The sequence below is a fragment of the Cavia porcellus genome, unplaced genomic scaffold (genome assembly GCF_034190915.1).
Source record: "Cavia porcellus strain 051 isolate PalLab524CR breed Dunkin Hartley unplaced genomic scaffold, mCavPor4.1 scaffold_31, whole genome shotgun sequence".
Taxonomy (NCBI): Eukaryota; Metazoa; Chordata; class Mammalia; order Rodentia; family Caviidae; genus Cavia; species Cavia porcellus.
This window is the reverse complement of record NW_026947514.1, coordinates 15248240-15275298: the sequence shown is the minus strand read 5'-3', so window position 1 is coordinate 15275298 and position 27059 is coordinate 15248240. Positions and strand designations below refer to the sequence as shown.

At 41.4% G+C, this 27059-nt stretch overlaps 1 protein-coding gene across 2 annotated transcripts in view; it reads right to left on the bottom strand.

Annotated features, from left to right (window-relative positions):
• Window positions 1-27059, bottom strand: part of Kcnk10 (potassium two pore domain channel subfamily K member 10) — a 137905-nt gene that overhangs the window by 26388 nt on the left and 84458 nt on the right. For both annotated transcript variants that reach the window (XM_063241577.1, XM_063241576.1), the window contains exons 3-4: window positions 20839-20956; window positions 10762-10922 (exon numbers count right to left, since the gene is read on the bottom strand). In XM_063241577.1, the coding sequence (XP_063097647.1) occupies window positions 10762-10922; window positions 20839-20956 (279 nt within the window). The remainder of the gene's footprint in view (window positions 1-10761; window positions 10923-20838; window positions 20957-27059) is intronic.

The window sequence follows — 27059 nt, the reverse complement described above, 5'->3', positions numbered from 1 at the left end:
AATCACCAAATCTTTCACTCCAAGGTAAGTGCAGTCACTGTGAAAAACTAAATATTTTGATCACACGCACCTTTCAAAAAATTTATTAAGTGAATTTCTTGTTGTTATTTCTCTAATAAGAATTTGAATTTTAGATATTTCTGGAAATGTAAGAACTAAAGACATGTGACCATTTTCAAAAACAGGAAGGAAATGGAAGCGATTTGTGCCCTTTTTCTAGGCAAGGGACAATCCCATCAACTCTTATACTTTCCAATGGTGGCGACAGAAGCAGGTGTCACATATTTATTCAGCCATCTGGACAGGTCCTCTTCCTCCTCCTCTTTGGGGAGAAAGTTGACAAGCCTCCAAAGGACTGGGAGGGAAAAGATACACCTAACATACATGCTGAATCAAAGGGCTAAGGGCAGGGGAGATTTCTCCAAAGAGCAACAGAGGCAAGAAATATACAGCGATATCAGGAAAAGGAGGAAAGCCAAAAGCAAGCAGTAATAACACTTGAAGAACACCATATGGCATTTATATGCCATGCTTTTTATTTTAAATGTTGATATTTGCCTTCTTGTTAGCCCCGGTGCCAACTCTGTTACAGTACTTTGGAAAAAGTTCATTTTTAAAAAAGAAACCATACTGAAGCTCCCTGAGCTCTATTCTTAAAATCATACCAAAACTTATTTTCCTTTTTTAACTGGATGATTTATATCTCTGTTTTTAATTATTCAAAATAGCATCAGAATTAAAAGAGAAAGTCTTAATGTGAGACGCCCAAAGTACTTCACCGGTCAGCAGTAAGAAGGGTCCTGGGGTTGAGGGTATGAATTGGAAGACAGCTAAATATCAATGATGACTGTGTAGATATTAGTGCTCTCGGTCATCAGGCTCACGCAAAAACGCAGTTGATACTGCTTACAGCAAAACCTCTTTCTGCCAAGGAATGGGCAAAGCTAATAGATGGGACACTGCTCAGCCTGAGTGAAGAAATAATGGGAATGACAGAATCTAAAACACAGAAAGGGCATTTGAGCTCAACAAAATCCATCTGCCCATCCCTTGTTGAGATGTGAGGGACCAGGTATCTTTGGGGAAGACACTTCTGTCTTCTTTTGGAAACTTTGAGGACCACTTTGATGCTTCGCCAAAATACAAACTAACCTAAACGTCCAAGATTTAGGAAGAGCACAGATGCAACCAGCATATCGCTCAAATAAATTCTTTTTCATGCTTTGATTTTTTTGTCTCTTTTCTTACCAGAATCTCTGTGGGTGGTAAAATATGTGCAGAAACAGTTGGAGCCCATGAAGTGCAGCCCAGGTTAGAGAAGATGGACTTCCACCCTGGCACAGGCAGAAGGGCAGGGCCACAGCTGGTGACTCTGGAGAAGCCAACTGACCAGCCAACCAACTGGCCATCTGTATTCCCCCTCTCTTCTGTGTTTGACTTTCAAAGGGCTTGCTGAGTCATGGCCAAGCCAGCTCCTCCTCCGGGGCGATGACTGATGACTGGGGTTTTCTCCTAGGCTGGCCTCCATCCTGCCACCTAGTCTTCCACCTCCATGACTGTCCTTTCTGTAGCTCCCTTCACTTCTCTAGCCCCATGAACCCCTGATCCCACACCCAGGAAGAGAAGGACAGAGGGTGACACCACCATGCATCTCACTTCTTTCAGGCCTGTTGGAAATGCCACACAGTCTACACAGCCTGGATGTGAGGGTAGGAATCTGGCTCTCCTCTCTCTCCTCCCAAACAGATTTATTGAAATCTCCCAAGTGCTGAGCACTTGAAGGTACTGCAACGGCACAGGACACGACAGGCACAGTAGCACTTAGGGCTACTTAAGGCCCGTATGCTTTACCTAGGGTTACAATATGTTAACAAGAGAACACAGGTGTTTGATGTCCAATCTACAAGCTAAAATTCACGAGACCCTCCCCTGAGCTCCCATCACTAATAAGATGGTATTGTAATGAACAGCACTTACTGAGGGCTGATTTTGTGCCACACATTGCTCATTACACCAACCACGTAGCAAAAGAGGTAAGTGCTAGAACAAAAAACCCGAGGCACAGCCTGAGCTCGTGCTGCTGACAAGTGGTACATCAGGGCAAAGTGCTGAGGCGGTGTGACTGTAGAGCCTGCCCGTGCTTACCCTGGCATCATTCTGCGTGACGCTACAGACACCAGTCTCACGCATGTCTGTTTCCTCCTTGAGAGAAAAGACCACCCCTTGCTTATTGCTAAGTGTCCCTGTAGTGTTGAGAGCACAGTAGGTGTTATTCAATTATTGCTTATTAAAATGACATGGGAAGAGGTATAAAGAGCAGCCAATGTGGAGAGCTTGGGGTGGATCACTACAAAATGACATAAAAGGATTTTAAAGTCAAACAAGGAGGCCCAGTGGAAACCGGATGTCACCAATATGCAGAGGCCCCAGTCTGCCTGGCATGGACCTGTCCTTTCTTCTGCCAAGGAAGCAAGGATAAGAACGGAATAGGGACCCAGCTGGATGTGAGGGCAGGTGCACAGGGAGGCAAGGCATGGGGCGTGCTCCCTCCACTCTGCCTGCAGTGTGGCTAAGCCACAGCTGGGAGAGGAGGACTAAGGGTCAGTTAGATTGCAATTCATCAAGCGCTGTCCTTGTGGCCTATAGAACCCAAAAGAAAAAAAAGTCAGCAAGTGTCAGCTAGGAAACAAAGAAATAGGAGCTCTGTGCTTTGCTTGTGGAACTATAAAATGGTACTGTGGAAAACAGTACAGCAGCTCCTCAAAAAAAGCAAACCTAGAATTACCATATGGTACAGCACTTCCACTCCTGGGTATACATCCAAAATAATGAGGAACAAAGACTCAAATGGATATTTATATACATCGTGTTCATAGCAGCATTATCACAATAGCTGAAAGGCAGAAATAACCTACAAGTCTGTGGACAGATAAATGGATAAACAAAATGTGATACACGCATCCAGTGGAATATTACTCAGCCTTTAACAGGAAGGAAATTTTGACACAGGCTGCAACATCTCTGAAGACACCATGCTAAGTACAACACATCAGACCAAAACTACAAATGACTCCACTTGTGAGGTACCTCACGTGAACAGCTAAATACACAGAGATAGAAAGTAGAATACACAGATAGAACGTAGAACGATGGTTGCCAGGGACTGGAGGAAAGCAGGAGATTGGGGGGTCGTTGTTTAATGGATAAAGAGTTTCATTTGGGGAAGATGAGAAAGTTCTGGAGATGGACGGTGAAGATGGTTACAGGACAGTGTGGAAGTGCTGAATTCTACTTAGCAGCACACGGGAGAACAATGAAATAGCACGCTGTACATTGTGTGCATTTTACCGTAACAAAATGAGAATGAAGAATACAGAAAACTTCAGGTTACTTTCCTGCTAACTCCTGCAGCAAGTTTATAGGAAAAGAGAATTTATTTGTAACAGTAGCTATGGCCAGAACAAAAATGTTAATTTCTTAGTAAAACAAAAAAAAAGGAAAATTTAGATGACATGAAAATAGGCTCCTGATGAGAAAAGCCACTGAGTACTCAACTTTTCAGAGCATAAGAATCTCTTTCTAAAATAATCCCTTTAAAAAATAATAACTCCTTGATCCCTATATAATAAAATTAATTTTAGTGCCAACTGATATCATGCATTCAGGAATCAGCCTTAAAATTAATTCACATGCATTAGTCCAGACAAACCTTCTGCATACCTCTCAAAAAGGGCAGTTCATATGTGAAGGAGGCATGTCGTTTATTCTGTCTACCAGCAGTGCTTGACCTACAAAAGGAATCTCCGATGTTTTAAAATAGCATATCAGGTCCCTGGGGACCCACCACTCACAGGGTGAGAATCACAGTGTATACCAGCAAGAACCTAAAACTCAGAAGTAAATTCCCAATGCACAGCATAAATCCAGAAAGTCGAAAATGCTGTGGTACACAAATGCAGCTCTGCTCAGAAAATAAAAGACAATAAGCATCCACCCTAACCCCCAGAAATACAAAACACTTTCTGTAACAGCAATGCACATTTCCTGGGCTAGCCTCCCTGTTCCTAGGGAAGCAGTCTCTCGGCAGCGTTTTGCTAGGCAAAGCCACAGAGCTGCTCACCGTGACTGTACATAGCATCAATCTAATTAGCTTTGGTCTCCTTCTGGGGGATTGCCAGACCATGCTTCCGGGTGTGTCTGGGTGGGTCTTGGAGTCATGGCACTGGGGTCTAGGTCTGGAGCCCTGTCCCTCTTTCTCTAAACCATTTCCTGCTCTCCTTCCTGACTGCCATGAACCATATTAAACCTCTTCTCATCTGAATTACATGTGTCGAGTACCATGGCTCAGCAATGGGAATGATAATACTTTGGTGATACAATAATACATTGTACATGGCTATCACGCTGCCACCACTCAAGAGAGTCACCTCTTTGGGATGATGGTTCAGGACCCTGGAACACTTTTCAATAAAGATATCATCGTCACCATCTTTTCTTCCTTAAGGCCCAAAGTCCCAAAGCTACTAGAAAATTATCAGTGACTCCAGACATTTAGAAATCACTCTTGGTGCCTCCCTAGTATAAACACAATGATCCACTGCCCAGCTCTATGGTGAGCAGCTTCAACTCCACGAAGGTATCTCTCAATTTTTAGGAAAATAATTTGTTAAAAGCTGCACCAGTAGGTTACAAGTTTCTTGGCTTACAGAAGTAACATAAAGCTAAATGCAAAACATGAAAAAAAATATTTTTACACTGACAAACATAATTTTTTAAAAAATAGTGTTCTATAAAGAGCAAAAGATTATTATTCTATTACATCTTTGCCTTTCAGAGGAACTAAACTAGCCTGAAAACTGGTGACAAAGGATAAACACGGAAAATCATCTATCAATTAAGCTTATTTTATGGTACTTCAATGAAAATGTGAATGGTAACAAAGATCTTGCATTAAATTCATAACTCAAAAGTACCTGTACATTTTAGATACATTTTATCATGTGGTAAACCTAAGGTACTACAGGACTTTCATTAGCCCCAAAATGAAAAGATACAAGACATTTAAATTAATAAAACTACTTGGATTCTAGGAAATGATCATCCCATCAATGCACAAGACCAAGCAGATAATGGATATCCATAAAATTTTCAGGATAGTCTCTTCTGTTGGATAATGCTTAGGAAAAACTATTTCTATATCACTCTTCTAGAGCCAGGCTACAGACAGAAAGAGAAAAGGATTAGGTAAATCAAGTCACCAAATTCCTCTTGTCCACACAGTGTGAGGACTAGGGTCAAGTATGGAAATAAAATTGACCTAAATCAGTCATATTATTATGTCACATTGGGGACGTGGAGGCCTGGGAGCCTAGAGGTCTCCCTTGGTGTGACCTCCATTTCTCAGGTTGTTGCCCAAAACCCTGGCAAAGAATGGAGAAGTGAGGCTGACTCAAGGCCAAAGACCCCCAAGTGGGAAGACATCAGGTCAAGCTGGGTTCAGAACGAGGAACTCAGAAAATGAAAGTATTATGAAGTAGAGATTTATTAGTAATATGGTAGAAGCAGGGATTACCAAACAGCGATACCTATGGCAGGGGAAAGCTTGGAAGATAATTTGATAAAAGCTTCTCAACCTGTTGTCTTTACCTGGTCCATACTTGCAGAAGTAAACTGATTTTCCAAAAATAACTGCTTCACTGATTTATACGTCAGGGGCTCAGCCTTTGTTTCTGGGGTGAGCCAAGGTTCACAGACTCTACGGGCACATAGAACAGGCGATGGCAAGAACCCTAATGTACCCTTTGGTCTTCAGGGACACAATGTGTCAGTGTAGATTAATGAATTGCTAGAAATACACCACTCTGGTGGCTGATGTTGATAATATGGGGCAGGATGTATATGGGAAATCCATTTTTCTGGGAATCTAAAATTGTTCTAAAATACAGATTTGTTTTTTTTTTTTTAAGTGTCTCTTTTATCTTGGCTTAAATGTGGTCAGATGAAACCAAATTTAGTCCTATGGCTGCCATCTTGAAGCCATGAGGTGACAAGCCCAGGGATGAATAAATGACATTCCAAAAAGAATGAGCCCACAGAGAGAACAAACATAAGCATACATGATATTGGGGAACTTAAACCTACACCAAATCTGAAGCCACCCAGCTCCATACTTCTTAGTATGTGAGGTAAATAAAAGACCAGATACTTAACTCACAGTTACCCAGGGGTGAGACTCATGTCTATTTTCTTTGCTTCTTGTACCATGGGGAGAGACTTTACCTAGAGAAACACTCCAAGATCTTATCCCCACTTTTCAATCAGACTAGTAGCTTCCCTGGTAGACTAAAGCCCTTTTAGTTTGGTCTCTTTCTTCTGCCACTTGGGACCATCTTCTGGCAAAGAGGTGTAAGCTGTCCACACTCCATAATGGGCCAAGGTTGGCGGGGTGGACTGTCCTGGTGAAGACCTGTCCTGTCTATGACTCAGTGACTCAGATTTGTGAGAAGAATGTCTAAAATACTCCCCCCACCAAGATAAAAAATCTGAACCCCTACAACTGATGACAGAATGAGCTATCATCCCCACGTTATGTGCGGTGCAGCTGAGAGGGGGAGCATCCTCAGGGTCCTGCTGTAGTCACAGGAGCTCTTAAAAGCAGACAGCTTTCTCCAGCTGGGCCAGAGAGAAAGCCAGAGGGATACAGAGCATGAGCAGGAGACCTCACAACCTTGCCATCTGGGAAGTCAAAGGGCAGGGCGTGTACCAAAGAATGTGTGTGAAGCTGAAAGTTGCTGCCTCCTGAAAACCAGCAAGAAAATAGGAATCACATTCCTACAATTGAAGGAAATTTTCTTCCAAAACATGAATGAGTTTAGAAGCTTCCCTTCACCCGGAGATCAGCCTGATCAACAGCTTGACTTTGGCCTTGTGATATCCTGAAATATCCCATCCCCATGCATCAGAATTCTCACCAAAGAGCTGTCACATAATAAATGTGTGTTGTTTTAAGCTTCGATGTTTATAGTCATTTGTTATGCAGTAATAGAAAATAAGAAAGCCCTTTTGGTAATGGAGCTAAAGCTGCATTCTCTGGTCAACTTATCAGCAATAAAGCTGACATTGTGATCTTGTCTGACCCTACTAATTTTCAATTAATTCTGAACCTCAAAGGAGAAAAAAGAGCTTTTATTTATCCACTCCATTAAAACTCTAACAATCAAGCATTCTGAAGTATTACAATGCCTCAGAGATCCTTCAAAATGAAGCTGAGATCTGGGAGCCTCATTAAAATACCCAAATCAGAGTCACCTCAGAATACAGCCATCCAGAAGGCTTACTCCACATTTTATTTTTATTACACACACTAAAAAATTCTAAGAGAAAATCTAACAGACAAAAGAAAGATTTACTACTCATCATGCAAATTTTTTAAAAAAAAAGAACTTCCCCATGAGAACTGAAAAAATTTACAACCCCAAGCTTTGTTGGTTTATATAATTTGCATTTCTCACATAATCATCTAAAAGTAACTGAATGACCAAGAGCTTTGAGATTTTCCACCAAATCTTTGTACACAGCAAGCAAAAGGCTACTGGATACATTACGTATTCTAGAAGAATGCTTATTCCTCCTGGAATTCAGTCACCCTTCCAAAAGCCCCCTCCAACACTGGGTAAATGCATCCATTGTGCTTCCAATTCAGTAATATACATCTGTCTCGACTTTCTGAAAAGCTCCCAGTCTTTGATGGCATTGCAAGGCCCGCATCAGCATAAAAATGAAATGTGACATGTGGAAGCCATGGTCTCAGATTCTATTAAATGACCCATTGAGAGGTAACTTTAAGCAGAAGGTGAATAACACACTCAACCTGTAGTCCGAGATTGGCTAGGAGAGACTCACTCCCCCAATTTGGGAGCAGATGCAGTAAAATGTTTGCATCCTCTTCCCTCATTTTGATTATTTCAATAAAAGATTATTTTAATAAAAGGAGGTTGTTACTGTAATTCCATCGTCTGCAACTGAGGAAACTGGGCTCCTGAGAAGCTAGTTATATTAATATAAATATGCCAGATCTGTCATGCATTCCTCCACATGAATCCTATTCTTCTAAATGTTCAGTGTGCCAGATTCATTGTTCCCTTAACTCAAAGGACCATGGAGCAATATCTAAAAGGTATCTTGGAGAAGTTCAAAACAGCTCTTAGAGACGGGGCTGCAGGTCCTGGGTAGAGGGCCCTAAACATCTGAGAAGCAGAGGAGCTGGAAATCATGGTTTCCATGGTGATCATGGAGAAGCCCAGGAGTGAGCACTAATGAGGCCAGCTGGCCACCAAGGGGCAAAGGTTGTAGGACCTTCCAGGAAAGTTTACACACCATGAGCTACTCAGATAAAGGAGTGGCTGTCCCGCCAGCTTGCTTAGCCTGAAACATACACAGCTCTGGGCTCTGTATCTGGCCTTGAGCCAAGCTCTCTCCCACACATATTTCATTTAATCATCATAAAACTTTAGAAAATAAGCTCAAATTCTATCTCCTTTTGCTAATGAGCAAACAGGCAGATTACCCAAAACCGCTGAGTTTATAAATGTCTAGAATCAGCTCTTGTGCTTATTTCAATCAGCCTGCTTTTTTTAAAAAAACTATTTTTGAAAAAAAAATTCCAAAATTGCCTATCTGAGGAGTTCCCTCACACTTGTCTCAAGACAGATATATGCCAGGATTTCAGACCAGCCTAAAACTCAAAATCTGGGGATTCTTATCTCAGAAGAGTAGGAAAGATTGTGCAACTTAAGAGTTTACCACTGATCTGTTGTTGATTCCAAAACAGATCTCAAAATGTCATTTTAAAAAATTAATCATAAGAAAGCATCCTTTAATAAAGAAAGTTCTGGAAGGCTTCAGAATGAGGTTCTTACTGAGTAGATGTCCAGAAAGCTAAATAAAACTTCCGTGGAATCCTATGAATGGATGTGGGTTAGAAGAGGTTGGGAACCTCGCCAATCATGTCCATCCCACATGCTTGTCACTAATGCTAGATTTATCAGCGTGAGTAAATAAATTCCTTGAGCTGAGATTTTTGTCCTTTGATTAAAGGTAAATTCTTCCAGCAGGAAAATCTAAGGCAGCAACAGTGGTCACTGGTTTAGTGCAAGGCCACGCGCCCCCACCCCACCCACCCCCACCTCGAGCTATTGCTGAAGGAGCTCTCAGCAGCAGGGGCCAGAACAGGGAGGATCCAAGAGGAGATGGGCGGGTTCAAAGCCCAGGGCCCATTGGGGAGAAGGTAGTTCATGGGAGAAGCCAGGCTCAGCCAGGAGACACCACGCATGAAAAAACAATACAGCAAACAAACAAAAAGGATGGATTTCCATTTCTTTGCTTCTTTGCAAAGACAAAAAGGAAACCATCTTACACCTTTAAGCGAGAAACTCAGTGCTACAGTTTGAATGCATCCCCTCCAAAATCCATGTGCTGAAACTTAATGGCCAATGTGATAGCATTAAAAGATGGGGCCTTTTAAAGGCAATTAGGTCCATCCTTCCTGGAATGCTGCAGAGTGACCTGCAGGGCACCAGGGAGAGAACAAGTCATGCAGGAACTTGGGGGACCAACCATGAAATCAACGAGCCAGCCTTCCTGACAAGTGGCGCAAGCTGCAGGGACGCCAGGGAAAGAGTAAGTCCCTATCTCCTGAAGCCTACCGGGCAGGCTGAGAATCAAACGTTGCCACCCCACCCGTTAGCAACTGTATGGTTTCTAGGTCAGCTGGAGTTGATAGCAGCTAAGGCACATAAAGCAACTAAACTCATGTATTGTTTGACTGAGTATGCTGACCCGGGGGCCAGAGGTCTGAGCATCTATTGGGAGGGTGACAGTATGCAATATAGCAAATATGGGGGATTTCCTTCTGTCTTGTCTTTGTAAGCCAATATTATTTCCATTGTTTTGCTTTGTTCTGACTAACCATTTTGTTTATTCAATATTCTGTTTTGGTAAGTTTTATAGTGTTCTGTTTTTGGTTTGATTTTGCTATACCTAATGGAGCTACTGTGAAGATAACAAGATATACTATGGTACCTATTATTGTTATCCCAGGATCCTGCTCTGAAGTTCTGTACCAATTTCACTGCATTGTCTTGGTTGGCTTTGTTCTGTCTTGTTTTGTTGTATTTTACTATCTTTAAAATAAAAAAATTCAAAGCGATTAGATCATGAGGGCTCTTTTTGCATGGGTGGCATCAAGGTCCCTTATAAGAGAGATTTCATGCAGCGTTAGGCCATTTTTCCTTTCCAGTCTTTCTGCCATGTAAGGACCGGGCATTCTTTCTCTGCAGAAAACACAGCAACAAGGTGCCATCTTGACAGAAGTCAGGGCTCTCATCAGACAACTGAACAACTGAACTCCCAGCCTCCAAATAGTGAAAAATAAGTTTCTGTTCCTTAGAAATTAGCTTTTGTTGTAGCAGCATAAACAGACCAAGGCAATGAGTATGCTTTACTTCATTAGAAAACCTGTGTGGGCAAATTCATACTTTACCCACTTGTGCCATGAGTCCAGCAAACTGCTCTAAAGTAGGAGGCTATACAAGCAAAGGATATGTAGGTACCATGCCCAAATTAGCCAAAACATAGAAAACACAATCAAAACATTACTATTTTATTAAAAGCAAATGATGCTCCTGGGAATGCCTTTAGGTTCCCGTTGGGCTAACGTCAACCGGATTGCAGTAATGAGGTTTAATTAGATGCAGTACTCACTCGAAAAACCTTCTCCACTCTTGCAATGCTTTTCCCAAAGATGGTTCCAAGTTGGTCTCCAATTCCAGCCAATAAGAAACCAAAGAGTGGAATCCCAAAGATGGCATATAAAATACAAAAGATTTTGCCTCCTTCAGTGCTTGGTGCAATATTCCCATACCCTAGTGAGAAACAGTAGAAAGAGAAGGAGAGCAGTGAGGTGGAAGAGAAAGCAGGATGCCGACCAAAGAATCCACAGACTTTTAACGAGATCTGTACATTTCCCCACCTCCTGAGTCAGAGGGAGTAAAATTTCATTTTAAAGGCAATTCAACGTATTGTTCCATTGTTTCTCCTGATGCCCTTCTCTTAAGCAATTTAAAGGTTTAATATATTTTAAGAAATTCACGATCATCCAGAATTGTACTTCTAATGGAGAACAGTACTATCTTCAGAAACACCAAATATCATGGACAACATTAGCTTAAGCAACCTGGATATCTGGGAAGGTTTCACAGTGGCCCTTTTAGATGAAACAGAGGATGCTTCTCCTTTACAGTCCTGTTGCATGGAGCACCCTCTTTACTTAAAAAGGAAATGTGATCTGCTGAAAATTCAGAAAGGACCTGTGACTTCTACCGCCCTGTCTTAGGAAGCTTGGTAACAGTAAAGAACGAAGAGGCTGTGTGTGAAGCTGCACACCTGTAATCTTAGCTACTCAGGAGGGTGAGTCAGGAAAACTGCAGGCTGGTGCCCCACCAGGGCAACTTAACAGACTGTCCCAAAATAAAAAATGAAAAGGGTCAGAGTACAGCTCAAGGCCCTGGGTTTATTTTCTGTATCACAAAATAGAAGATGAATAAAGAAGAGGAGGAGGAGGAAGAGATGATTCTATGCCACTTCCTCCGTGGACAGTGAAGCCTAGCTGTGCCTGGCGCCCTCTTTCTCATAGATCACTGAGTCCTGCAGCTCCAACCATCACCTCTGGCACCACAGCAGAGTCTGAAACAAATGCTTTTAATTTTTAATGGAATAGATGTTTGAAGACAAGAGAATCCTTGCATAGTCAGGTCTATTAATACGAATTCCAACTACTGCTTTTAAAACACCAGCATCTGCAATCTTAAGAGAATTTCAATTGTACTATTGTACAGTGAATACTGTGCTGTATGGATGGAGCTAACCAAAGTATTACTGGCAGAAAAGGCTTATCATGTTAGCACAATTTACATAGGATGAAATCCTTGAATAATTGATACTCACTCTTGCCAATTAGCATTACAATGTTATGCTAAGCAGGGTCTAGATAGTGGCCCAGCCATTCTCCCATTGGTGCTGTCTCTGAGTCTATGCAACGAGTGAGTTACTGGCATCACTATGCGGAAGGCTGGGAATTCACACACGTGCTCCTACCGGCCTGGAGAGCTCACTGTTGATTTCTGCCTCGGGGATGAGTCACTAGGCTATTTTCCTTCTCAATTTTCTGTTCCAACCATTCAAACCTCTTATCACAAATTATTTAAATTACAGTTTCCATTTCCTAAATGAGTATTCAGAAAAGGCTTCCCAATCTTGTGATTCCCTCACTCACCATCATTTTGATTTAAATATGCAGAAAAAGCTCTCCGGACTTCTGTCAAGTGTTTTCAAGAACTTGGAAAAAAAATCATCTTACTATGGGTTCCCCTCTAGAATAATCCAATTTACAAAATACACGAGCCTCGTTTTATTGGAAAGGAAACAGCTGTGTCTCTACAGCTTCACTTTACATGGGCTCTTGGAAACATTCTAGAAACGGGCACACACTGAAGACTCTGGCTTGGTTATCTCACAACTGCCTTATTATCAGGGACTATCGGTTCTCTCTTAGTCTGAGTATCCTATAGAGAAGCGTATTGCACACACAGGCAAATGTAAGCTGTGAACCTGCTGGTCATGCATGCTTTTTAATCCTGATAAGTGCTACACACTTCTCCCAACCAAGTGAAGCCTTTGCCCTCTGCCTCCCGGGTAAGACCTCGCATACAGGGCACATCCCATGTCACCCAGGTACAGAGAGAGGTGAGGAGGTGGAGGCTCAAGATCCAATTCTACCTCATATGCCCCAGCCTTATGCCTGCCTAACCTCTCCAAAGCCTAATGTTGTATACTATTATTATTATTATTATTATTATTATTTTGTTATTACTACAAATGATTAATATTTTACAGATAAAAATACTATAATAAAATGAAGCCAAGATTCTCAAACAAGGGCACTATTAATATAATATCCAAAGACTTTAAATATATTGAAGGGCATCTTTCTTGGACAACTCACCTCACCAAGAACATAAAAGTGGTCAGCATTCTAGAGCAGTGCTGTACCCTGCACCCAGACCTGGGTGTACCTGTGTTCCTTGGCCCTGGTAAACTACATGGAGACATCTTCCCCACACTTGTCACATTGGAAAGATTCTAGAATTTACACTGGAGCATTATACCAAGACAATGAAAAGGTCACCGTCCTGGGGTTTTGCCTGCAGTTGTGCCAGACATTATAGCCTGCCCTGCCCACCCTTCCAGGGTGCTTGTGGGACTCCAAAGCAAGCTGTGATAGTTTTAAATAGGCTGTGAATCTAGCGACTACGTGGGTCCTGTTCTGGGTCTCCTGTATACTGACTCAGACCTGGGGCAAGTTACTCAATCCTTTGCTTCCATTTCTTCATCTGAAATATAGGGCTATTAAAGCATCTACCTTACAGCTATTAAATGTTCAATGAGTTGTACTGAAGCATGAGTCACATGTGAAGATTAAAGAGCTGTGACACGTGGTGCCACGTAAGCACCCACTACTAGCAATTATCCTCATGCCCTGGGGTATGAGGGAAGGAGTCACTTCTGAACAATATGTCCCCAGGAAAACAGTATGCCCTGGAAAAAAGCAGGCTTTCCTTCCTTTTGGAAGAAAACTCCATTGTTCTCTCATTGCACCAGGACAAGGAACAAAACTTGAGTGGGCCCAAGGCTGGATTTGTGGTATGAGAACCTCTTGGGAAGCTAAGGACAGTTGAGGTTGAGAAGTAACAGGTTGTGATGCAGCTGCCCAGGGAGATGTTCAGAAAAATCATCCCAGAATATTAGAACTGCATTTAGAAAAAGTAAAAGGAGACTCAACAGGTTTCTCCACCAGCTGGCTGCTGGTGACTTTTAGCAGAAGAGGATCAGCCCAGTGAAGATACACCCAGAAGCAAAGATGAGGCTAACAAGGACCAGCCTCAGGTCTGCTCACCCTTAGCTGGAAAAACAGTCCCAAGTCTTTTATGAAGAAAAAATCTGGTGCTTAAAGAGAACATATGTCTGAGATGCACACACATAGAAGTTTCCATTTTCTATTTATGTACCAATGTCAAATCTTTGCCAAACAGGTGTTGCTCATCCCTGGCCATTTGCATGCGCATTCTGGAACCAGCCTGTCTATGCGTGCACAGCCCTTTTCTAGATGTGCAAACTGTGCCTCACACTCTGAAAGGCCACATGCTTTGTTTATTGACCTGACAGTGCCATTTTGGTCTTCCTTGTCTTTTTTTTTTTTTTTAAACAAAGCTCCATGTTTTATTTGCATCAGGCCTTGCAAATTATGTAGCCGATTCTGGTAAATGACACTAAGGACTACTGCTTACTAACGCTAGTATAAAGAGTAAAGTGTTTAACTTCTCTGGACCTCAGTCTTCTCACAGGCATAATAAGGTAAGTAACAGTGCCTGCTCCTGTAATTATTGCAGGCTTAAGTGAGACCATATGTGCAAAGCACAGTGCCTGGTACCCACTAAACAGCAGGGACAACATCTGATGAATAAAAAGTAAATTACCTCAAACAAAAAATAATAACTGCTATTTGTATCCATGGATGAAAAAAATCCAACCCAAGTGCTGGGAAAGTACAAACAAGCAGCTGCTTCAGTTCCTTGGCAGGTACAACTCTTAACTGAGGCTGTCAGGCAAGTGACACATTCACCAGCTAACACCTGGCACTTGATCAGGTGCTCTCTCTGATGCAGTTAAAAATGGCTCAAAGTCTAAGATCTCATCGCATTTCATAGCTGTTGGTGAGAAGATGACCACTTGCTGACCTTCAGCACCTGATACTGTTTGTGGAAAAGCATTTGCACCGAGAGTGAGCATCCTTGCCCCAGCTTAGAAACCAGCCGCTGGGTATCCACCAGCAGGGACAATAATCAAAAGCAAGTGGGACTCACATCAGAATTAGCTATGGAGAAAATAGAGAAGGCACATGGTGCACTCAGGTCAGGTCTTCTTTCTGAGTGGCTACTAGTTTGGAGAAGTGCCTGAATTTCTCCCTTTGCTGTAGTCACCCCTTGGTAGCCACAGGGGAGCCCCAGGACCCCCCCACCCACCCACCACCACCACCACCCCGCTACCAAAAGCAAACTCCACAGATGCTCAAACCACTTATGTAAAATAGCTTAGTGTTTGCATACAAACCACACACATCCTTCTATATATTGTAAATCATCTCTAAATTACTTATAATGCTTAATGCAATGTAAATGCAAAATAATACAGTATGCTTCTTCATCTGAAATATGCTTTATTGTTTTCAGAACAATGATAAGAAAAAAGTCGGTACATAGGAGATACCATGTACTTTTTCTTTTGAATATTTTCAATCCACTGTAGGCTGAACACACTGACAAGCAAGGGCAACTGAATAAGTATAAATCTTTCTGTATAAATTTCAGCCTTAGAAACTCTTTTCTTTAAAGAAGTGCTTTGATATTCTCAGATAAAAGGGACCTCTGATACTGAGTGGTACTGCTGCTTCCCAGAAAGGGCTTCATTATTCTTAAGATCTCTCTCCCTGCACATTCTAAATAATGAACATTTTTTTGTAACTAAAAATTACATAATTTCATGCTGTTCATGAGTCTTTTTCAAAAGCAATTTGGCAACCCTGGAAAACATCCATGCCCTTTGATAGACTCATGGGAAACACACTTCCTGAATATAGATTTTCATTTTGAGAAACAGGTTAAGACTCCCACAAAATATGATTACAACGCAGCGAGTGAAACCACAGGAAATCACCCAACATAGTCCTTTCAAAGAACTCTAAAGTTCTAGTGCTATTAATAGCATAGAAGAATGTGGACAATACTACTTTACAAACTATATGAACTCATGTAAGCAGACTAATGTTTGTCATTTCACAATTAATGAGAACACAGCTCCTGGCTGTAGCTACTTCACTTTCCTGACTCCTAAATAGTAAACGAATTCTTCAGGAAAAGCAGCAAGAATTACGTAACTGAGCATTTTCTTATAAGTCCTGCCTTTATAGGCAATGAATGAATTTACCTCTAAGTAATTAAAAAGATAATTACTTCCATACTTCATTATTCTTACATTGTACTATGGATTTTTGTGGGGTTTTTTGTGGGTTTAACTGTATGACTTTATGAGCCTCCACTTTGGAATTAAGATTTAGCCAGTTAAATGATATTCAGTTTTCAATACATTATCTTTCAGTTAAGAGAAAAAGAGACAGATAATGTTTTCTAGGACCCTATCTTAAACACTAATGGTACCGTGATACTAACATGGACTAACATTGAGTTTTATTTTTTATTTGTTTTTGTTGACACACTTGTAATAGTTCCTTGTTCACATCTGAAGTCCTTCTGACTTAGGGAAAGGTGTTTATCATAGGCATAATTGGTATAATCAAGCATTCTGCCTCCTGCTACAGAGGAACAGCCTCCCTGACAGCCAGGTTCAGGATGTGGACACAGGAACCTGGAAGCTCATGGGACAGGATGTCTCTGTGTGTGCTCCAAAGATGGCAGGAGATAGCAGCCGCAGTGGCCAGCAGGGCAGGCACTTGCCAAGGGATCAGAAGCCACTGTTTCTCCACAAGTTCTGCACCATGACTGAGTATTAACTAGGCTTTTTTTTCTGTTGCAAGTAATTAAAAAAAAATCCAGTGCAGACTGGCTTTAGCCTTGGGGTGAAGGGACACACTGACCTCAGTAATTAGTCATTCATATCTCAATGGATGTGAGCAAGACTCCATTTATTTCTCCCCTTTTTCTCCTGTTCCTTTAATGTTAACTAAATTCTAGGCAGAGTAACCTAACAAGGGAAGAAGGTTACCCACAGTGCTTTGGGTCTTGTCTTTTTCCAGATTCACCTCGGGTAAGAAAGACAGGAAGTCATACCCTCCAAAACTAAACGGCTCAGGAGATTCTCATTTGCCTAATCCAGATCATATGTCTGTCCTTGACTATGACCAAACACTGGACTTCTTAGACTCAACAAGATAATACTTCTCCTGAGACTCAGGGCCACAAGTGGAGAAGGGACCGGTGGGATGTAGATACTGGAACATGGGTGAAAGGGTGAACAGATTCTGGGTAGTGGAAATCAAACCAAAGGATTCCAATGCAGACACATTTTTAAAAAGTGCAAAAAACACTACAAGATGGAACCATCATTCCGCAATCGTCTAGTGTCAAATAGGTTAATGAACAGTGTTCCCATAAACCAAGTCCCTGACTTCCTAAAAATACACAGAATAAACACCATTAGTACTCAGTCAGCTGTAGTTATAGTTTTCATAATGCATCAGACAGAACACTAATTTAGTCATTGTACAAAAATATCAAATTTCCTTTCCCTGTTATCTTTAATATGTACTAACATCTCATGTATCCAATAATGGAGAATGAAGAGCCAAAACTTACTTCTGGAAGTGGCCCAGACTTTCTCAATTGTAGTTATTTTCCAATAAATCCTCTCATAATGCATGACACATTTTTCCATCTGTTTGCTTTATATCTGGATCCCCCTGCCACAAAGCCTCCTGCATTCAGAATCGGGGCTCGTGGAAGGTGACTGGATTGTGGGTGTGCACAACTGGTTTGGCGTGGGGAAGCAGGTTTAACTCCCTCCCCAGCTGCTCCGTGCACTCCCTGCTTCCTGGCTGCCATGAGGTAACTCCCCACTGCCAGTCTCTTGCACCACGATACTTTAGCCTTGAGCCCACTGACCATGCGAGAACTGAAACCACTGAAATGTGAGTCAAAATGAACCTCTCCTCCTTTACACTGTGAGTGTTAGGTTTGTATCCCAAGGAGGAGGAAAGTGACTAAGACCCCAGACAATCTAGCCGTCAAACACAATTTAACATGATGCTGTCCTCTGATTTATACAGGGATGCTCTCAGATACAGCTGGGGTTTATAACACTTTCTGCCCTAACATCAGATGTAACAAGCTGCGTGCTTTCTTTGTTGGGTGCAGTGAGTTTGTGGGCTAATATGACCTAATCTAATCTGGAGTATCAACTAAATCTTCTAAGCCTCAGATCTATGACTACAACGGACACCTCAAATACTTGTAGTATCTGATGTTAACGTTCGTAGACTTGCAAATGTAAAAGTAGTGTGTTGTACAATTAAAGAGGCAATGATGGTTAACTTTAGATGTCCAGTTGGCTGGCAAAGCATTAGTAATGGGTGTGTCCTTGAGGGACTAGCAGGCGAGTTGGTGGACTGAGTGGGAAAGATCTGTCCTCCTATGGGTAGATGCTGTCCAGTCAATTGGAGTCTGAATACAGCAAAAACGCAGAGGAAAAAGAATCCTCTCCCTCTCTCCTGCACCTGGAATACATTCTTCTTCTGCTCTCAATCACCAGAACTCCAGACTCCTTGTTTGGACTTGAGTACTCCCCTCTCTTACATCTATATACATATCTCCCATTGGTTCTGTCTCTCTGGAAAACTAATGATACAAAGGATTTCCAAGTTAGAATGACAAATCTTCCACCCCAAAATGTTCGTGTCATACATAACTTTCTTGATTTCATCAATATAAAAGTGAAGGTAGGCTTAAAGGCAAAAACAAAAACATGTTCCTCTAGTACATCCCTCTAAAACGTAAGCCAAAAAGAAGCTGATTATCAAAACTGTGCATAAAAGGCTTTCCTAAAAGTTGGACCCCAGAGAGAAACAGAGCAGAGAATTCCTTCCAGAAAGCACAACAAATTTTCATGAAGGATCCTCTCACTGAGAGGACAGAGGACCATCTGAATGTCTGTCTATTATTGCTATTGGCCAATTACAACTGTATCTCTCATGCTTCTACATGAGAATTTTTAGTACAATATACTATTGTATGGGGGCAGAAATTTCCCAAACACATTTCAGCAGAACTGGAAGAAAGAAATGATAGATAGATAGAATCAACAGAAGCAGAGACTGGACAGAGTCATGTGGGAAAAAAATAGAGGAAGCACAGAGGATGATGAAAAGGCTCCTCACAGAAGACTTTTATAAAGTACCAGAAAATATGCTAGTATAAAGGTGAGGGCCTTCATACTTAAAAGAGATAACCTTGTTTGCAACAAATGTGAAATTTAGGGTGGAGTAGAATAGGGTGAAGCTAGCCTAAATTTGATCTCATTCAGAAAACAGAAAGAAATAAAATTCTGCAGAGAATAAAACAGATGGGCCATGCTTGAATGAAATGTTCCACACAGGTTAAGCTTAATTGTCAACTTGATTGACCTGGGAACCACATAGGGGACCATTAAGCATATTTATGAGGGTGTTTGGGTGGATCAGACAGTCGTGGACTTGGGTTTATATATCTGGTCTCTGGGCCCTTCCTCGCTAGCTCTGCTCGTCTGCTAAGCTTTTGCTTCACCACAAATTTCTACCATGATGTCCCTGCCTTGGAGGCACCTGACCAGGGATTGAATTCCTGGAAAACATGCGCCAAATAAACCATTTCCCCTTTAAATTTTGTGGGTCAGGTATTTTACCCCAGCAGTGAAAAGCTGGCCAATCAACACGGTCAGTGCAATAGATGTGAAGAAAGACTTAGAAGGTTCTATCCGGATATTACACTGCCTCATCTTCTCTTCAGTTCCCCAATTAGATAGAACAAATATCTACTGGGATATCCAGTTTGTTTGCATTGTATGAAACAGCTAAAAGCCAAGAGTTATCATTAAAAGTTAGCAAATCATATAAGTTAAAGTAAGCATATTTAAGTGTTTAAAAGTAAACATTTAAAAGAAGGGACAACCAAAATTGTGTAATGGGGGATACAGAGAAAAGACGTTATCTCCCATAATAGAGATCCAATACATTCTAAGTAATGAACAGAGTACTAAAGGTTTTGTATACTATTGTAATAAAATTAATTTCTAAGGCAAAAATGGAAAACTGCCCAAGAATCAGTATTCCCTTACACATTCACAAATAAGACATGACAAAAATTGGTGCAGGAAAGAAGTAGTTATTACCATATGACCTGTTCTACACAGCAGTTACTTAATTGTCCACAAGAAGCAAATGTTCAGATTTTATATAATGAACCTGTATTGGGAAGGTAGGAAAACAGGAAGAGAGGCCTTCTGCCATGTAGTGGGGAAGAAGAAAAAGCATTCACTCCTCTTCTTTGACAATAGGAAGTTAAGAAATAATTCTTAACTAAAAATGCCAGATGAGACAATACAAGTGTGATATTTGAAGACCAAAAAAGGGATGCTAAAAAAAAATTAAAGAGAAAAATGCACTTGTGTCTGAGAAGTTGAAAACAATGGGAGAAGGCATAATGCTGTTTTCCATCACGAGCTTTGAAGAACACTTTCATTCTATTATATATTACTTTAATGAGAAATACAATCTGTAAGAAGGATTGACCTCCACAGTACAATCCGAATTCAACTGACCCATTCATGGTTTGCACTCTAGCCTTTTTGCTAGGCTTTTTCTAAAGAAATGCTCTCTGGCCTTTGAAAATAAATTCTCCATTTTTCTTTTCCTTTTTTTTTTTTTCTTTTTTATCGGTACTGAGGATGGAACCCACAACCACAGACTTGTAAGGCAGGCGCATATGCCGCTGAGCTAAATCCCCAACCCCTTTATTGAAAGCCCCTGAAACAATGGTACTCATTTGACAGTGTTTTGTAAGCCTCCTTTCACCCTCAAACTTCCATGCACTCTGTGAGGATATATGCTAACAATCACTCAGTTACTCGATTACTCCAGGCGGCCTGCAGAGGGAAAGATATTAGCAAGTGATCAGATACCTATGGTGGTGATGACTGTTCCGGCAAAGAAAAAGGCACTTCCGAGGTCCCAGTGACTGCTGCTGTTGGAAGAGTTTCCTATTGGACTGACTCCTGCATTGTCGGCATCAAGCGCATGCTGCAAAGAAAGACAAAAGCACAAGACTCAGTTTCAAAGTTTTTGAAAAAGCTTTTGATAAATTTTAGCTGTTTTCAAGAACCTGCAATGATCTAAAGACAACGGGTTAAGTGGATGAAGGCACGGTCATAAAGTGAGAGACAAGTACTCATTATGCAAGTGAGTTTTAAAGGCAGGGACTAGGGCAAAGAGTATGGTGCGATTCACACAAAACACGCAGGCATGAGATGGTCACCCCGAGTTACACAAAAGGCACACGCCTATTGCTCTGCAAGCACACAGAAGATGCCTGAAAGAATGTGGGTATTTCTGGAAGCCAGGAGTTAAGCTCCTGTTTCACTCTGCTTTCTCCTTGTTTGAATGTCTTATCTTGATTCAACAGCTCAGGAATTAAGCACTTGGGCTCCAGGTCAGAGAATCTCAGCTGTGTCCATTATTAACTTCACAACCTTGAGCAGGTAGTTTTAACCTCTCTAAGCCTACTTTCCTCATTTGCAAACTAGATATAAGATCTCCCACCACAGACTTATAAGAATCAGCATAGATGCACCCTGTAACATCCTTAGCCAAATCTACAGGTTACATAGGGTCTCTGTTGCATATTTTTCTTTTCTGTTTAATGACAGGCATAGTTGTACGAAACACTTAGTTGGGTGATTTTGTCATTGTGTGAACACCATGAGGTACACTTCCACAGGTTAAAATGGCTATATGTCACTAGGTGATACTATCTAATGGGGCCACAATGATAATGGATGAGCCATTGTTGACAAAAACACACAGTGACTATTATAACTAATTTCATGACTGTCACTTCAGGTACCCTCCCAACACACGCATATGCATTGCTCTTTTTAAAAATAAACTCCAGTGACTCTCTGTAGACTTCTGGACTTATATTCATATGCCTTAAAAGTCCCACTAAAATCACCACAACGATCACACTGTCTCATCTCACCCATTATAAAAGTTCCCACTCCATGAGGTGGTCCCTCATTCCTACATACTTTGTTTGCACCTTGCTGCATACTATGCTGACTTTTCAGGGTTTATGTCAGAACGCACTTCTGGGAATCTCAGTCTGTGCACTGCAACACCACAATTGCCCCTTCCCCTGGGATCACACTTCTGCACCAAGTGTAAGTACTTCCATACATTTTTTTCTAGCTTCATTATGAGCAAAATAAAATAAAATACTACTAGCAGCCTTTCTCCAGCTGGCCCTGCAATCCTTTCTCAGGTCAGTGGAGAAGGTAGGAAGCACTGTCCCTGCAGCTCAAGGACATGTGTTCACACAGGTGAGCTGAGGTGAGAAGTGACAGGTGGAGGCTTCAGCGAGGAGGTGACAGACATATGTGCTTCTTTTAAAACGACAAATAGAGACTCTGTTCCCTGGGCAAGCTGGAATAACCTTATGTAAAGAGGGCAAGACAAACATTGAAATGTGATTATATTTATCCTCAGCAATGCCCATTAAGCTTTGTTTAAATAGGCACATCGTGGTGGTCACAAATCAGATTACAACGGAAAAAGTCCATCATCCTTGTATTCTCCCTTCAATAAGAACATTTAATGCACTATTTGAAACTCTTTAGGCCAGAGATAAGCAACCTTTCCTATGAAAGTGCAGAGAGTAAATATTTTAGCTTTGGCAGACCACATATGGTCTCTGTTGTATATTTTCCTTTTTTAAATAACACCTCAAATATACAAAACTCACCTCAGAAGGATGTAAAAACAAGCCACAGACTAGATTTGGCAGACAAACAATTGATGGGATGATGGAGAAAGTCTCTTTTAGGTTTTAGACTATTCTTTCTTGCCACTAAGAACATGAAATACTATGAAGGTTGTAGTCAGTTGCTAATTCTAGCATAATCCCTGGCACACAGAATTTTAAATTAGGCTGTATGGGATGTGTACAGAATATCTCTGCCATTGATTTAAATTGGCCTAATTGACAAGAATCACTTACTCACTTATTCAAGGGCTATATTCTGTTCTGCTTCTGAGGGGAAACAGATGGTGAGGCCTTTCTTCTAGCAAAATATCCATTTTCACCATGCTGTGTGAATGTCATCCAACCCAACCACAAAGCCTTAGCCTGTTTTTATATTCCCATTATCTAGCTGACTCCGATGGGCTCACTTGGAACTAATATTCAGGGACAGTTCTAGGTCTCAGTCATTTCAGTTGCCTCAAATCATACCATCAGTGCCTTACATTTATCTTCTATAAAGCTGCAAAGACAGTGCAGGTTCAGGTAAGTCTCACAGTGCTGAGAATTTTACACCAACATCAGTGCTGCACATAAAAACACAAATAAGCATAAAAAGACAAATGGGGTTGATTATTTTATAAAACAATCTGAAGTATGATGCCTTTTCAAGTTTCCTTTTTCTTGAATTATACCACTGATAAATATTTAAGGTTTATGTATGTAACTCACAAGGAAAGTATTTATCAGAGGAAAGAAATAAAAGGAAACTAGTAAGTGTCTGCCTTTAGCCAGATGCATCGAAAGTGTTATTCCATTTTATTCTTTCAACAACTGGCGAGAAAGTATAATTCACACTTTAGAGATGACGAAACAGGCATAGGAAACGGAAGTCACTTGTCCTAGATTGCAGAGCCATGACACAGAGAAGTCATGGTGCAAACCCAGCCTAATCCAAAGCACATGATTTTGACCTTCCCTCTACAGATGATAACCAGGACACACTCCACCTCTCCCACTTCCATCCATACTCCAGATACTGTCCAAAAATTCAGACAGAAATGGTCTTACAAGGGGTTATTTCCACCTGAACCACCTTCTTGAACATGCAAGTGGAGAAGACAAACTTCATTTAACTGCCAGAGCTGGTCAGAGCTTACTGACTTCACATTAAAAATAAAGTCTTAAAAACTACATTAAAATAGGAAGTGATTGATTTTGTAGCCTAAAAGAGAAGGAGAAGAAAGAGAAGCAACAGGAAAAAAAAAAGGAAGTAAAAAGGGGTATCAGTTGGCAAGAGAGGGGTTCAAGCTTAGTAGTAGTTCCGCAAGGATCTTAAGAGTGGCTCCATCCAATAACCAATTTTAACTTGTTTCATGTTTGTCTGTGATATATAGTCCTATTTTTCCTCCATCTTCAGTAAAGTGGGCCACACGTCCAAATGGTGGGAGAAAGCAGTTTTGTGAAAATCATACACAAATGATTAAGGACATAGGAGGACCACTGATGATCTGAACTAATCCACTGAGAGGAAGACTTATAAAAAAAATAAACTCACCAACAAGTCCCCACATAAACTCCATGGGGGACCTCTGGGGGTTTCGTCTATAAAAAAATAAAAGGAATCAGCAAATCTCAGTATAACAGACTACCATCATTTGAATTAGGAGCATTTTTAAGAATTTTTAACTTATATATAAAAATTGTTCATATTTATGGGATATCATGTTATATTTAGATAGATGTATGCATTGTGTATTGTTCAAATGAAGGTAAATATATTTACTCTAATAATTATCATTTCTTCATAGTAAAAACATTCTAAATTTATATACAAATGTATAAGGATATATATCCAAGTAGATCAATGCATTAGAAGCATCAAGTATCATCTTTAACTCAATAATGATAATTCTAAATGAGTTCATAGTTCTGCCTTCTATTAATTTTCTAAAGTATTTTTCAATGATCTCAAGCACTTGACCTCAAGTAAGGCATTTTAAAATGAAATGTATTTGCTTTAAAATTTTTATCTCTGCATTCAGGCTGCAAAAGTGAAGATCAGCCAGCTCCTTAGGGACGCTCAAAAGGCATCACAGGATAGAGGTTCAACCGACATCGCCTCAATTAGGCTGCAACTCAGTTTCAGTGAGCACCATTTCTTCATCCACAAGCTCAACTATTATCAACTTCAGAGAGTATCGTGAGCACCAAGACAGACAGACAGACAGACAGACAGATAAATGGGTTGACAAAGGTAAGAAGGCATTAATTCACAGCCGAGCTCCGAACCCTCTTGAATTTCCTTTTTAGCCTTTATGATGGAATTTCCAGCACTCATCCAGCTGCCTACCAAATGACTCAGGCATGAATGCATAAGTCAATAATAAATAAATAAACGAATTAAAGTAGGAAATGTAAGCATGTAATCTTTCCAGAAGCATCAGAGGAAAACATTTTACTTCCTGGTAAAAATCAGGCTCAAAACTCTGTGTGTGTGTGTGTGTGTGTGTGTGTGTGTGTGTGTGTGCGTGTGTAGTGATTTGTTTATTTTCTTAGGAATGAGAAACTGATTGGGAGGAGGGAAAGATCTAAAAGTCTGTATCTCTCTCTCTCTTTTACCCCCTTCCTTCACACCATGCATTAAGGCCCCCTTGAAAGTATAAGAAAGAAATTTCAGTATGTCCCAGAGTGAGCCAGGTCTGAGGCTTACACGAAGGAAGAGAGGAGAGGGAGGCAACTCTTCCCCAGACAAGACCCCTCCCACATATTTCCCCTAAGGCAATGGCAGGCCACATAAATTACCATTCCAGACAGCAGAGATGCCATCACAAGTGTTACCATTGCACTGGGATGAATGATGGCCCTCAGGGGACCACTAACTGTCCTGGGCTTTTCTCCTATGATCTGTGTGTTCAGTGAGATCATCTGTTTCTCTGTTTCCTTATGGGACACCAAAATGACTAGCAAAAGTAGCACAATAATCGCTCAGCTTGTCTCAGATTAGCTGAAGAATACAACTGATGTATGTCACATGCAGGGACAGGGTCTCTGATTTACTGTCTAAACAAGGACACTTGCAGGATGACAGGTGGCTCGGTGACGACTAAGCTGAAACTACAGCTCAAATGCAACCCAGGATACACAGTGATTACCACTGGGACAAAAAGGAAAGACCTCACCTAACCAGGCATGGCAGCCCCAGTTCTTGAGAGGCCAAGGCAGAAGGAGCTCAAGTTCAAGCCCAGCATAGACTTAGTGACTTAATGAAACCCCATCCCAAATAAAACTTTTTTAAAGTCTGGGGATACTGGTCAGTAGTGGAGCACTTGCCTAGCATGTGCAAGACTGTGAGTTTGATCCCCAGTCCCAGGGAGAGGGGGCGGATAAAAGCGACTCTCGTTTCTAACGTCCTGCATCCCAGCAGGGCTTGGTCACTAAAGGGGTGTGGAAATTCAAAGTTTTTATTCAAGGATGAAAGTGCAGTGTGACAAGTGGTTTCAGAAGTATATTCACAGTGAGCCAATGGGCACCATCAATGGGCAGAAGGAAAGCCACGAGCCCCGTGAGAAAGGCAGGGCAGACCACACTCATAACTACTCAAAAATGCTCTTCAGTAATTCAAAACCCCAACAAGAGGGTGACGGCATCTCTGCATTCATTTGTGGTGGAAGAGCCTCAGGTAAGAGTCAGAGAGAAATTAATTTGTTTGCCACAATTGCCTTTTCTTTCTCTTCCTTTCAGAAATACTTGACATATAAATATTTCACAGACACAGAAGGGAAGGTACCAGCAGGAAGGGGCACTTCACGTGTACATGTAAGACTCTATCAGAGTATTTGCAACAACAGTGGGAAGGAGAGAAAGATTGGGGCCACCTAGAGCTGGGCACTTTGCTGCAGGACAGACAGGTAGGGCATGAAAGCATCTCGGCTCTGATTCTGCAACAGAGAAGGCTCTCGGATAATGTGGCAAATCCGCAAGTCACTCAACATCTCCGATGCCCCTGACCCAGCTCCCTACTCCTGTCACATTCAGGCTGGCAGCCCTCAGCTGTCCGTGAGCAGATGAAGGGGGACCTAAAGGAGGTCGGCCCACACATATCTTCACTTTGCACCCAGGCAAACGGCCAGTATGGCTGTCAGTCCCGCACTGGTTGGGATGGAGCTATTATCACCAAGTGGCCAAGCTGTCACACACCTTAGGGTGTCCCACAAAGAAACACCCATAAAAAGGTATGGAGAGAGTGTTTTCAGTGCCATAGTGAATATTAGAATGGGGTTTATTTTCCTGCTACCCTGAGTATTCAGTTATATGCAAATATTAGCCTTTGCTCAGATCCCAGGGGAGCCAGGTAGCAGGCTTTCATCAGAACTTTACAGCCTG